The sequence below is a fragment of the Dendrobates tinctorius genome, unplaced genomic scaffold (assembly GCF_039654945.1).
Source record: "Dendrobates tinctorius isolate UK_male_01 unplaced genomic scaffold, ASM3965494v1 ptg000203l, whole genome shotgun sequence".
Classification (NCBI taxonomy): domain Eukaryota; kingdom Metazoa; phylum Chordata; class Amphibia; order Anura; family Dendrobatidae; genus Dendrobates; species Dendrobates tinctorius.
This window is the reverse complement of record NW_027361870.1, coordinates 7060896-7073094: the sequence shown is the minus strand read 5'-3', so window position 1 is coordinate 7073094 and position 12199 is coordinate 7060896. Positions and strand designations below refer to the sequence as shown.

The following is a 12199-nucleotide window of genomic DNA, read 5'->3' as shown; positions in this document are numbered from 1 at the left end:
TCCGGCGTAATCCGTCGAAAAACGGATAGAAAAATGGATGAACCGGATGAGACGGATCCGGTTTTTTCTGTCAAGAACAAGACGGATCCGGCAGAAAAACGGATCCGGCACATCAGGTTTTACAAAACATTTGCCGGATCCAGCGTTCCGGCACGACGCCGGATCGCGCCTGACGCCAAAAACCTGATGTGTGAAAGTAGCCTAAGGCAATTATTTCTTTTGCAGAACTGAAACATTGTGTAGTCCTATACTATTAACTTTTATACTTTCCACAAGTTCTGAAAACTGCTAACAGAGAGGAGATAGATTTGCCAGAGAATTTAAAGATAAATTAGAAAGTTTCACATATTAGCAAGACTTCACCAATGTTTCAGAGTTTCCTTTCTGAATATTGTCTAGGAATAGATTTCTAACACTGAACATTTATTCAAAGATAGCTTAAAAAATAGCAATGGGTAATAGTAATACTAAAAGTAATACTCCTATGGCAATGATAACGCAAACTTTGATCTGATATTCAAGGGAGACATTATGGGGAACAAGCAGAAAAAATTCATTTTATAGGTCACCTTCTACTGTGTATTCAGTCTATGCTACTAGTTGAAATATCACCACCAGACATGTCTGCAATGATATTATGGACGCTTCACGTAAACACCTTCAAAGTTTAGTCTTGGGGTCTTGTGAAGAAGAAAACGCACTCAACTTCTAAGTAGTCTCAACCGCAGTCTTCGATGTTGACGTCTGGGCCCAGGGGTGACCTGTCCATTGTTTTTGGAGCACATCTTAAACATCATAGCATAGTGCTTAGAGTCATTATCTAACTGTAGGATCAGTTTTTTTACATTGTCAAACATTGTCTGGAGGGTATCCTTGTCCTCTGAGGTATTAGCATTTGTTTGTACTCATCACGATTCATTTTCTTCAAATGAAAACCAATGTAACCTGAGAGTAAAGAGGTCGATACTATGTGGAGATGAGAACCACGATATATGCAGTAGCTGTAACAAATGGGGATGAGACCGTTATCAGAAGGTAACGGCAATGAACCCCTAAAAAATCCTGTTTCTTCCTGGTCACATGGAATAAGCCGCTGCCTGCTTACAGGAAGGGAAGAGACCAGATCTTCAGAGAAGTGAGGAAAGAATGAAAATGAAGCAGTATAAATTGAAGGAGCGCTAATGCAGCAAATGTCAGAAGGTATTAGTGTAGACTAGGGACCTGCACAACCCACAGCTGGAAGTCATTAAGGGATTTTGTTTTATTTTTGTCATTAACTGCCATGTTTCATAGATTATAATAACTTTACAGTCATCTTATCTGCCAATACGCTCCTTCCTTCACTCTTCCCCCTATGAGGGGCTCTTCTCGACCCTTTTCCTGCTGTCCTATGCACTTGTCTGACTGTATCAATGCAGCTTCTCAATGAAGACTTCAGGCCAGGAGAATTAAACCTTTTAATTTTTTTTTATATTCAATGTTTGAGTGTTTTGTGCCTGTTTCTATTAACATGGACTGCCATTCACATTTAATTAGTTAATACCCGTGGCTGTTGCAGGCACATGTCAGATGTATATATCAGCTGACATGTGCTCGGAAAGGTGCGGGCTCAGCACCGGAGCCCGCATCAAACAGGGGGAGTCCGACGTGGGCGTATTATTACGCCCTATGTCGGAAAGGGGTTAAAGGTGAGGCAGCCACTTTAATAATTCTACTGTAAACACACATACACTCATCACTCTTACCTGGTGGCCTGGTATGCTTGTACTCCAGCTTGTGCTGTGGATTTTTCCTAAACCGGAAAACAACATTTACGGCATATTAATATGACACCATTTAGAACCTCTCAGTACATAATGAAGACAGATAAACCACAATCTCATCAGCACACGCTCAGTCATTAGGCAAACAGCGTGTGAATAAATGAACAGTCATGTAGCTAGAATATTAATTAAAATACTTTATTAAAAGGACTTGTCTACAGAAAAGACAAAAACATTTTTAAAAAGGGTTCAGACTGATTACAAAAATAGAAAAAAAAAAAGATGCACTGACAGTGTTTCACAAATATCGCAATATCGCAGAAGACTGGACGAAGACATGATACATATCAGATTGTGCTTTGTTTCTGTGATACAAAGTGTACAACAGTTTCAAGAGTATACCACTCTCATTGGTCAGGTAAAGAACACCAGACTAGGAAGCGTGCGGACCTTAAGCAACCTGGTTTTCTATATTCGCCTACAGTCTATAACAATACCATAGAGAAAGCTGAGAAGAGGAGATTCAGCAGTCACCTTCCCTGTGTTGTACCTTTAAAGGGAATCTGTAATATGCTTTCAATCTCAGGGATGCATCGGCAAAGCGTCAGCAGCTAGAGTAAGCAGCAACTCAGCCGGCTTCGGTGAAACTAATAATCCTTTCCTCCGTATCCCCTTAAACTAGCGATACAAGAACACAATCGAGGAGGCTAAGCTGTCATTTTCTAAATGCAGCGTGCCTCTCGTGACGCATGCTGCCTCTTACTCAAGCAGACGTATGTATTTAAAGTATGAAAGGTCAATATAGCAAAATACCCCCCTTCTCCCCAATGAGTAAGAACCCAAAACAAATGCTTCTTTGAATCCAGAAAAAATAGTGTTGACATTAAACTCCATCTAACGGCTACCCATATTTGCTGGCTTTTAACCCCTTAACCCCAAGGGTGGTTTGCACGTTCATGACCGGGCCAATTTTTACAATTCTGACCACTGTCTCTTTATGAGGTAATAACTCTGGAACGCTTCCATGGATCCCGGTGATTCTCACAATGTTTTCTCGTGACATATTGTACTTCATGTTAGTGGTAAAATTTCATTCAAATAACTTTTGTTTATTTGTGAAAAAAACGGAAATTTGGCGAAAATATTAAAAATTTCACAATTTTCCAACTTTGAATTTTTATGCCCTTAAATCACAGAGATTCGGCACACAAAAAACTTGATAACTAACATTTCCCACATGTTTACTTTACATCAGCACAATTTTGGAACCAAATTTTTTTTTTTTGTTAGGAAGCTATAAGGGTTAAAAATTGACCAGCGATTTCTCATTTTTGCAACACCATTTTATTTTTACGGACCACATCACATTTGAAGCCACTTTGAGGGGTCTATATGACAGAAAATACCCAAAAGTGACACCATTCTAAAAACTGCACCCCCTAAGGTGCTCAAAACCACATTCAAGAAGTTTATTAACCCTTTAGGTGCGTCACAGGAATTTTTTGAATATTTAAAAAAAAAAAAAAATGAACATTTAACTTTTTTTCACAAAAAAAATACTTCAGGTTCAATTTTTTTTATTTTACCAAGGGTAACAGGAGAAATTGGACTGCAAAATTTATTGTGCAATTTGTCCTGAGTACACTGATACCTGATATGTGGGGGGGGGGGAACCACTGTTTCGGCGCATGGCTGAGCTCAGAAGGGAAGGAGCGCCGTTTGACTTTTTCAATGCAAAATTGGCTGGAATTCAGATCGGACGCCATGTCACGTTTGGAGAGCCCCTGATGTACCTAAACAGTGGAAAACCCCCCAAAAGTGACCCCATTTTGGAAACTAGACCCCCCAAGGAATTTATCTAGATATGTGGTGAGAACTTTGAACCCACAAGGGCTTCACAGAAGTTTATAACGTACAGCGGTACAATTAAAAAATCATTTTTTCCACAAAAATCTTTTTACCCCCAATTTTTATTTTCCCAAGGGTAACAGGACCCTAAAAGTTATTGTGCAATTTGTCCTGAGTACGCTGATACCCCACATGTGGGGGTAAACCACTATTTGGGCGCATGGCAGAGCTCGGAAGGGAAGCAGCGCCATTTGACGTTTTTGGCTGGAATTGAGATCGGACACCATGTCGCGATTAGAAAACCCCTGATGTACCAAAACAGTGGAAATCCCCCACAAATGACACCATTTTGGAAACTAGACCCCCCAAGGAACTTATCTAGATGTGTGGTGAGCACTTTGACCCCTCCAGTGCTTCACAAAAGTTTATAACGCCCGGGCGTGAAAATAAAAAAAATCGTATTTTTTCCACAAACATGATCTTTTAGTCCCCATTTTTTTTATTTTCCCACGGGTAACAGGAGAAATTGGACCTCAAAAGTTGTTGTCCAATTTGTCCAGAGTACGCTGACACCCCATATGTGGGAGTAAACTACTGTATGGGCACACGTCGGGGCTCGGAAGGGAAGTAGTGACGTTTTGGAATGCAGACTTTGATGGAATGGTCTGCGGGTGCCATGTTGCCTTTGGAGAGCCCCTAATGTACCTAAACAGTGGAAACCCCCCACAAATGACCCCATTTTGGAAACTAGACCCCCTAAGGATCTTATCTAGATGTGTGGTGAGCACTTTGAACCCCCAAGGGCTTCACAGAAGTTTATAACGCCCGGGCGTGAAAATAAAATCATTTTTTTTCCACAAAAATGATATTTTTGCCCCCAATTTTTTATTTTCCTAAGAGTAACAGGAGAAATTGGACCCCAAAAGTTGTTTTGCAATTTGTCCTGAGTAGGCGGATACTCCATATGTGGGGGTAAAACACTGTTTGGGCGCATGGCAGAGCTTGGAAGGGAAGGACCACCATTTGACTTTTTCAACTCAGAATTGGCTGGAATTAAGATCAGACGCCATGTTGCATTTGGAGAGCACCTGATGTGCCCAAACAGTGGAAACCCCCAATTATAACTCCAACCCTAACCCCAAAACACCCCTAACCCTAATCTCTGCCCTAACCCTAACCCTAATGGGAAAATGGAAATAAATACATTTTCTTTTAATTTTATTATTTTTCCCTAACTTAGGTGGTGATAACGGGGGATTTGATTTACTATTTATGGCAGGTTTTTATATTTGGCAGCTGTCACACGCTAAAAGACGCTTTTTATTGTAAAAATAGTTTTTGCATCACCACATATTGAAAGCTATAATTTTTCCGTATTTTGACCCACCGAGTCATGTGAGGTCTTATTTTTTGCGGGACGAGTTGACATTTTTATTGGTACCATTTTCGGGCACGTGACAATTTTTGATCGCTTTTTATTCCGATTTTTGGGACGCAGAATGAACAAAAACCAGCGTTTCATGAATTTCTTTTGGGGGGGTGCGCTTACACCGTTCCGCGTGCGGTAAAATTGATAAAGCGGTTTTATTCTTCGGGTCAGTACGGTTACAGTGATACCTCATTTATGTCGTTTTCTTATGTTTTGTCGGTTTTATGCAATGAAAACTATTTTATATAAAAAATAATTATTTTTGCATCGCTTTATTCTGCGAGCTATAACTTTTTTATTTTTCCGCTGATGATGCTGTATGGTGCCTCGTTTTTTGCGGGACAAGATGATGTTTTCAGTGGTACCATGGATATTTATATGCTTTTTTTTGATCGCGCGTTATTGCACTTTTTGTTCGGCGGTATGATAATAAATCATTATTTTTTGCTTCGTTTTTTATTTTTTAAGGGGTTCGCTAAAGGGGTTAACTAATGGGACAGTTTTATAGGGCAGGTCGTTACGGAATCGGCGATACCAAATATGTGCACTTTTATTTATTTATTTTTTTTATTTCCAAAAAATGAATTTATTGGAATATTTTTTTTTCTAATTTATTTGGCGATTTTTTTATTAATTATTTTAACACTTTTTTTTTTTTTTTTAAACTTTATTACATTGTCCCAGGTGGGACATCACTGCCCTGTGACAGATCGCTGATCTGTCACAGCACAGATCACTGTGACAGATCAGCGATCTGTCACAGGCAGTGCAGCAGGCTTCCTCGTGCCTGCGCTTTGCAGGCACTGAGGAAGCCGGCTCCCTGCAGGCCCCCGTCGCCATCTTGGATTTGGGGGCCTGCAGGGAAGGAGCCCCCCGCAGCAGCGCTGCACATTGCGCTGCCGTGGGGGGCTCAGGGAAGCACGGAGGGAGCCCCCTCCCTGACGATGCTTCCCTTTAACCCCCGGTACACCGCGATTGTGTTTGATTGCGGTGTGCAAGGGGTTAACATTGTGCCGGGTGTCAGTTGTGATAATCAGCTGACACCCGGCCGTGATCAGCGGCACTCACCACGTGGGCGCCGCTGATCGATATGACGTACTATCCCGTCCCAGGGAATTAAGTCCCAGGGCACATGGACGGGATAGTACGTCATATGGGATTAAGGGGTTAACCAGGGAGATGCATGTTTGATAAATATTAGGTTTAGGGTCCCATCAAAGAAAGGTACGACTTGTCACGGCTGGTGGCCTCTCATGAACTGTAGCTTAATTTTCTAAGTATATTCTACAGTACATAGCATTAATGCAGCCCAAATTCCATATATTCAATGTTTGCATACATCTTAGGGAGTAGAGTGCTGCTGTTTTCTTTTGTGTGAAACACAGAGAAACACAGTATAACAAACGTGTAAAAATACTGTTGTAAAAATATATATAACCGTAAACAGCAAGTGCTAGTAAAAAGATAACAAAACAGGGTATTTAGTTGATACGTTTTTTGCAAAAAATGTATACTAAGCCGCTCTACCAAACGTCAATGTATACCCATCATCGGTTAGGGACTGCTCTGATGGGTATACCTTGACATTTGGTAGAGCGGCTTAGTATACATTTTTTGCAAAAAACGTATCAACTAAATACCCTGTTTTGTTATCTTTTTACTAGCACTTGCTGTTTACTGTTACGGTTATATATATTTTTTTACAATAGAGTATTTTTACACGTTTGTTATACTGCGTTTCAGTCTTTTGGTGGTGTGAACACTGTCCTACTGACTTGTTCGCTATGTGCATGTCCCATACGTTTTGTATTCAATTGTTTTCTTTTGTTTGTTGATTAGGCAGTCATAGCAGCTTGAACCTGTTCACACTTGCTTTATTCTTTGCAAAGATGCTGGTCAGGTTTTTGTAGTAAATTTTGAAATTTTTTAGAGGGCTATACTACACACACACATATATATATATGTATATCAAAAGGAAATATAAGATAAAAAAAACGGTGCTAGTTGAGATTACTTATATGCAATGGATTTGTCTAAGTGTCCTTAGTGATGCTGAAGTGGAAGAGTGCATACCGTATATATTTACCATTATGCTAATGTGAATAATTATTAAAAAAAATACTGTGTAGGCTGTAGCTGGGCATAAGAAGCCAAGCATCATGATGTAATGATCATGAGCATTTCATTGCTAGAGAAATTAGTAATAATATTATAATAATAATAATGTCTATTTTAAAGACTTTGAGGTCTTTAAAGCCCTTCAGAAAGCACTTGATGAAGCAGAGGATGATGATTAATACACTTCACAATTTCACATTAATACACAGACTAATTGTAATTAAAAAACAAACAAACACTGTTCTATGCAGAGCCTTTAATGATAAGCAGACTCCAGAGTCAAGTGGCAGAATGACAACAAAAAAAAAAAAAATATAGAGATGAACTCAGACTCTTTAGTAGACAGGAAAACAAGCCTTTGGTTAAGAAATAATTTGGGTTTTGACGGCTCTGGGCTAGAGATGAGCGTATGGATTTTTGGGACTCTGATCCAGCATCCATGTCTGTGATAGCTGGCGACTAGACGGGAGTCCCACGAATCTCCTACCTTCTGATGCTGCATTTAGTCAGGGAAGACGCAATGTCATCTGTGCGACGTGATGCCATCCCTGGCTAATCAAAGTCGGGAACACCAGAAGGCAAGAGATATGCAGGACTCCCATCTAGCCACTAGGTCCATCTGTGATGGATGCTGGATCGGATTCCCGAGAGTCGATCAGCTCATCTCTACTCTGGACTTAAAAACTAAAAAAAAAAATAAAATCAGTGGCGATACCGTATATAAGTATACTCAGTTAATTTCTGTGATCTCATGATGTGGTTCCCCTGAGCTGAGGATTACATGCACTTATGCACTCTGAAGGTGATTACCATCTAAATTACCATAAATGTCTCTATGATGAAACTGCATGGACTGCACCACTGAGATACTCCACAGAGGCAAAACAGACGCTCCTATCACAGTCAATGAGGATGACTACACAACTACTATCAAACAGGATTTAGAAGATGACGGCTCAGCCTCCCTGGCTGTATAGTTACCGATACATAGCTAGTGTAGGAGAATACAGAGGAAAGTATTTTCAGGCTGAGTTTCTACTGGCTCTAGCCGCTGAAGCTGTGCTGATGCATCATGGAATTGAAAGCACAGAGGAAAAAAATGCTGGTGGAAATCTGGGAATAAAGATTGTTTGTGAAGGAAAGCAAGAAGCTGGACTGAATGGTAGTCATGGAAGGGCACTAAACTGTGTTCCAAATTATTATGCAAAAAGTTTAGGAGTGATAAGGTTAGAATTATTTTGTTTGTCATTTAAACGCATTGATGGTGATGTGTGTCAGGGCTCTTTATATCACTGAAAGCAATTGCAGATACCTGTGCACATTAGTTTGGCAGGTGTGTCCAAATAAAGGCAAGACTACTTAAGAAGACTGTTCCACATTATTAAGCAGCCTACATTTTTTGCCAAAATGGGAAAGAAAAAGGATGTGTCGGCTGCTGAGAAGCAACAAATTGTGGAGTATTTAGGTCAAGGCATGACTACAATCAACATTGCCAAGACACTTCATCGTGATCATCGCACAATCAAGAAGTATGTAGCTGATTCCCAGCACACACGTGTGCATGCTGACAAGGAAAAATTGAGGACTCTTTCCAACAGGCAATTGCATCAGGTTAAAAGAGCAGCTGCAAAAATGCCTTGTCATAGCAGTAGACAAGTTTTTGAAGCTGCTGGTGCCTCCAACGTCCCCCGAACAACAAGATGCAGGGTCCTTCAGAGGTTTGCAGCTGTGCGTAAGCCATCCTGTCGACCACCTCTATCCACTGCACACAAGCAGAAACGGCTCCAGTGGGCCAAACGATTCATGAAGACTGACTTCCAAACTGTTTTATTCACCGATGAGTGCCGTGCAAGGCTCGATGGTCCAGATGGATGGAGTGGAGGATGGTTGGTTGATGGACACCCCATGAAAACACGGCTAAGGTGCCAACAAGGAGGTGGAGTAATGTTTTGGGCTGGAATCATGGGGAGAGAGATTGTCAGCCCCTTTAGGATCCCTGAAGGGGTAAAGATGAACTCCATAATCTATGTGGAGTTTCTAAAACAGCACTTCCTGCCATGGTTCAAGAGGAAGAACCGTGCTTTCCACAGCAAGATCATTTTCATGCATGATAATGCACCGTCTCATGCTGCAAATAACACATCTGCATCTCTGGCTGCTATGGGCATAAAAGAGGACAAACTTATGGTGTGGCCACCATCTTCCCCTGACCTCAACCCCATTGAGAACCTCTGGAGCATCATCAAAAGGAGTGTCTATGATGGCGGGAGGCAGTTCACATCTAAGCAACAGCTCTGGGAGGGTATTCTGTCCACATGCAAAACAATTGAAGCACAAACCACCCAAAAACTGACAAATTCAATGGACAAGAGAAGCTTCTTTCCAACAAGGGGTCCTATGTGCAAATGTAACAACACCTAGAATAAAGTTTTGACTTGAAAACTGATTTCATTTTGTGATAATGCTTATAACTTCACAATTGACCATTTTTTTGTTCAAAATAAAAATAAAAAGGTTGAAAACTCTGCTGTGCATAATAATTTGGAACATGCATTTTGAGTGTTTCTTATTTTTAAAAATATACTGTTTTCATAGGCAGTTTATTCAAAAACATTGCAATTATATTAGAATATTAGATGACTGGAAAATAACAATGACTGCAATTCATATAGGTAATTTAGAGAAAATATGAGGAAATATTTTTTGCATAATAATTTGGAACACAGTGTATATGTAAAAGAAATGCAAAGGGTGATATATAATCAGGGTAAGTGAGCATGCATGGAAGAAATTTGCTGGACTGCATATCTAAGGCTAGTTTCACACTAGCGTTTTTTAGCGCTGCGCTTCGTGCGCAATAGAATCGCATGCAAAAACGCATCATGCGTTTTGTATGCATTTGCTTTTTTTAGGCGCATGCGTTTTAACCAGTTTCTAGCCATGTTAACTCTTAAAACGCGTGCAATTTTAAACGCAGGCATGCGCATGTCTATGCGCATGCCTGCATTCCCATAGATTTCTTTGCGCATTCCGTGCGCAAGCGGTTTTTTGAGACAGGTTGGACGGACCAAAAATGCAACAGGTTGCGTCCGGCGCGCCTAGGCGCACACTACAAAAAACTGCATGCGCACGAAAACGCATACGAACGCGTGCATACGCTAGACCATGCGCCCCCATGTTAAAGATAGGGACGTAGGACGCAAGGACGCGCATGAAGTGCAGCGCTAAAAAGCGCTAGTGTGAAACCAGCCTAAGGAATATGATAAATGGCAAAAGTTGAGTAAAGTGATTTACAAGCCTGTACTCCATATCAGTCGGATCAGAGAACTGCATACTTCCTACTACCTGCCAGCATCCCGAATGCCTTTTGTGATTTATAGGCCCCGCAACGTGACTTTTCCAGACCTATTTATCATTAAAAAAAACTTTTGCTATAAAATGGCTTTATGACTTCTCAGGATCGTTTGGCTTTCAGTTGTCTGAAACTCAAGGATCAAAAGTGCTCATATGCACCAGTTTATGACTTAACCTTGTTTCAGTAAGATCCGTTGTCAGTGTTTTGCTGAAGGTTGAGGTCATTTTCAGGTGGACTGCCTTATATTACTTTAGAGACTTGGAAGACCATGAAAATCATTTACACAAATTGCAAGCTTCCACCAACCTTGAGTGATGGGTATGTGAATGAATGTTCTGCAGTTTTTTTTTTGTACATGTGCAACCTTCATATAGGGCCCCATAGGTATCCTGCCGAGAGCTGGTGTTATAACCTTGTATCAGTAAGCATGTCCTGCTTACAGAATGTTCCAAATTATTAAGCAAATTATATTTTTCTCTGATTTTCCTAAATGTTCGGTGCCAATGACAGTCAGTCTAATAAAAGTCGTCATCACCCATTAGAGTATACATCGAATTTTATTGAAGAAACCTCCCAATGATCACTAATAATAAATGCGCTAAGCAGCTTCCGTCCGGTTGTAACTTGGTGACGTCACATCCAGACAGAAGCTGCCTTTGGCGGTAGCACTGTGCCTCTTCTGCCCCCCGCACACTCCCCGACACCATATACCTTCCTAACACACACCTTCCTCACCATGCCAGCCGTCACCACACACCTCTTGCCATGTTAACCCTCAACACACACTCCTCCTCAATACACTCACCTCCTCAACACACACTCCTCTCACGTCCCCCCCTCTTTCACTCCACATACGACCCTCTCACTCCGTCTCTCATACTCACGCCGTCATCGCCGCTGCTCCACGATCGCCGTCAGCATCAGCACAATCCCCGACATCATCTTCTGCTGGCACCATCCTGGATCCAGACGTTGTCCACGCCGGCGACACGTTCTTGCGGCGACGCCATCTTGGATCGGCAAAATCCCGCGATACTCAAGATGGCGTCAACGAAATCTCGCGATTTCGCCGACGCCATTTTGGATCCCGTGGAATTTCGTCATTTACCTCACGCCGACTTGCTGTGCGGACGTGTTTCCTTGCTCCTCTGCCTGTTCACTGCCGGTGTCTAATTACAGGGCCAATTTGCCTCTACCACTTCATAACTACTGCTGGGCAATTACAGGGCCAATTTGCCTCTACCACTTCATAACTACTGCTGGGCAATTACAGGGCCAATTTGCCTCTACCACTTCATAACTACTGCTGGGCAATTAAAGGGCCAATTTTGCCTCGACTAGGAGGACACAAGTTTCTTCAAACGTTAAGCATAACTACAGGAGGACCCCAGTTTAAGTCTTCTGCATAATTACACCAGTTAATAAGTCATTTATCTCATGCCATTTATATGCCCTGCTTTGCTGTACCCCACTTCTATAAGACTATAAGTACTATAAGTATCTGTTTACACTACAATACTCCAGGACGCCTTCTTCACTGCCAGATAACTGCCAAATAGACTCCTTTACCTGTGCCAACATGAGTCATACCAAAAAGTATGCCAATGCCAGTGAAAGGAAAGCAGCTTTAGCACTACGTCAAAAACAACGCCGTGCTAATGAGACTCCTGAGGAAAAACACCATCG

At 41.4% G+C, this 12199-nt stretch overlaps 1 protein-coding gene across 1 annotated transcript in view; it reads right to left on the bottom strand.

Moving 5' to 3' along the window:
• The window catches only part of APLF (aprataxin and PNKP like factor), a 182882-nt gene that overhangs the window by 24879 nt on the left and 145804 nt on the right, over nt 1-12199 (bottom strand). Inside the window, exon 9 of the mRNA XM_073553796.1 lies at nt 1746-1792. Within this exon, the coding sequence (XP_073409897.1) occupies nt 1746-1792 (47 nt within the window). The remainder of the gene's footprint in view (nt 1-1745; nt 1793-12199) is intronic.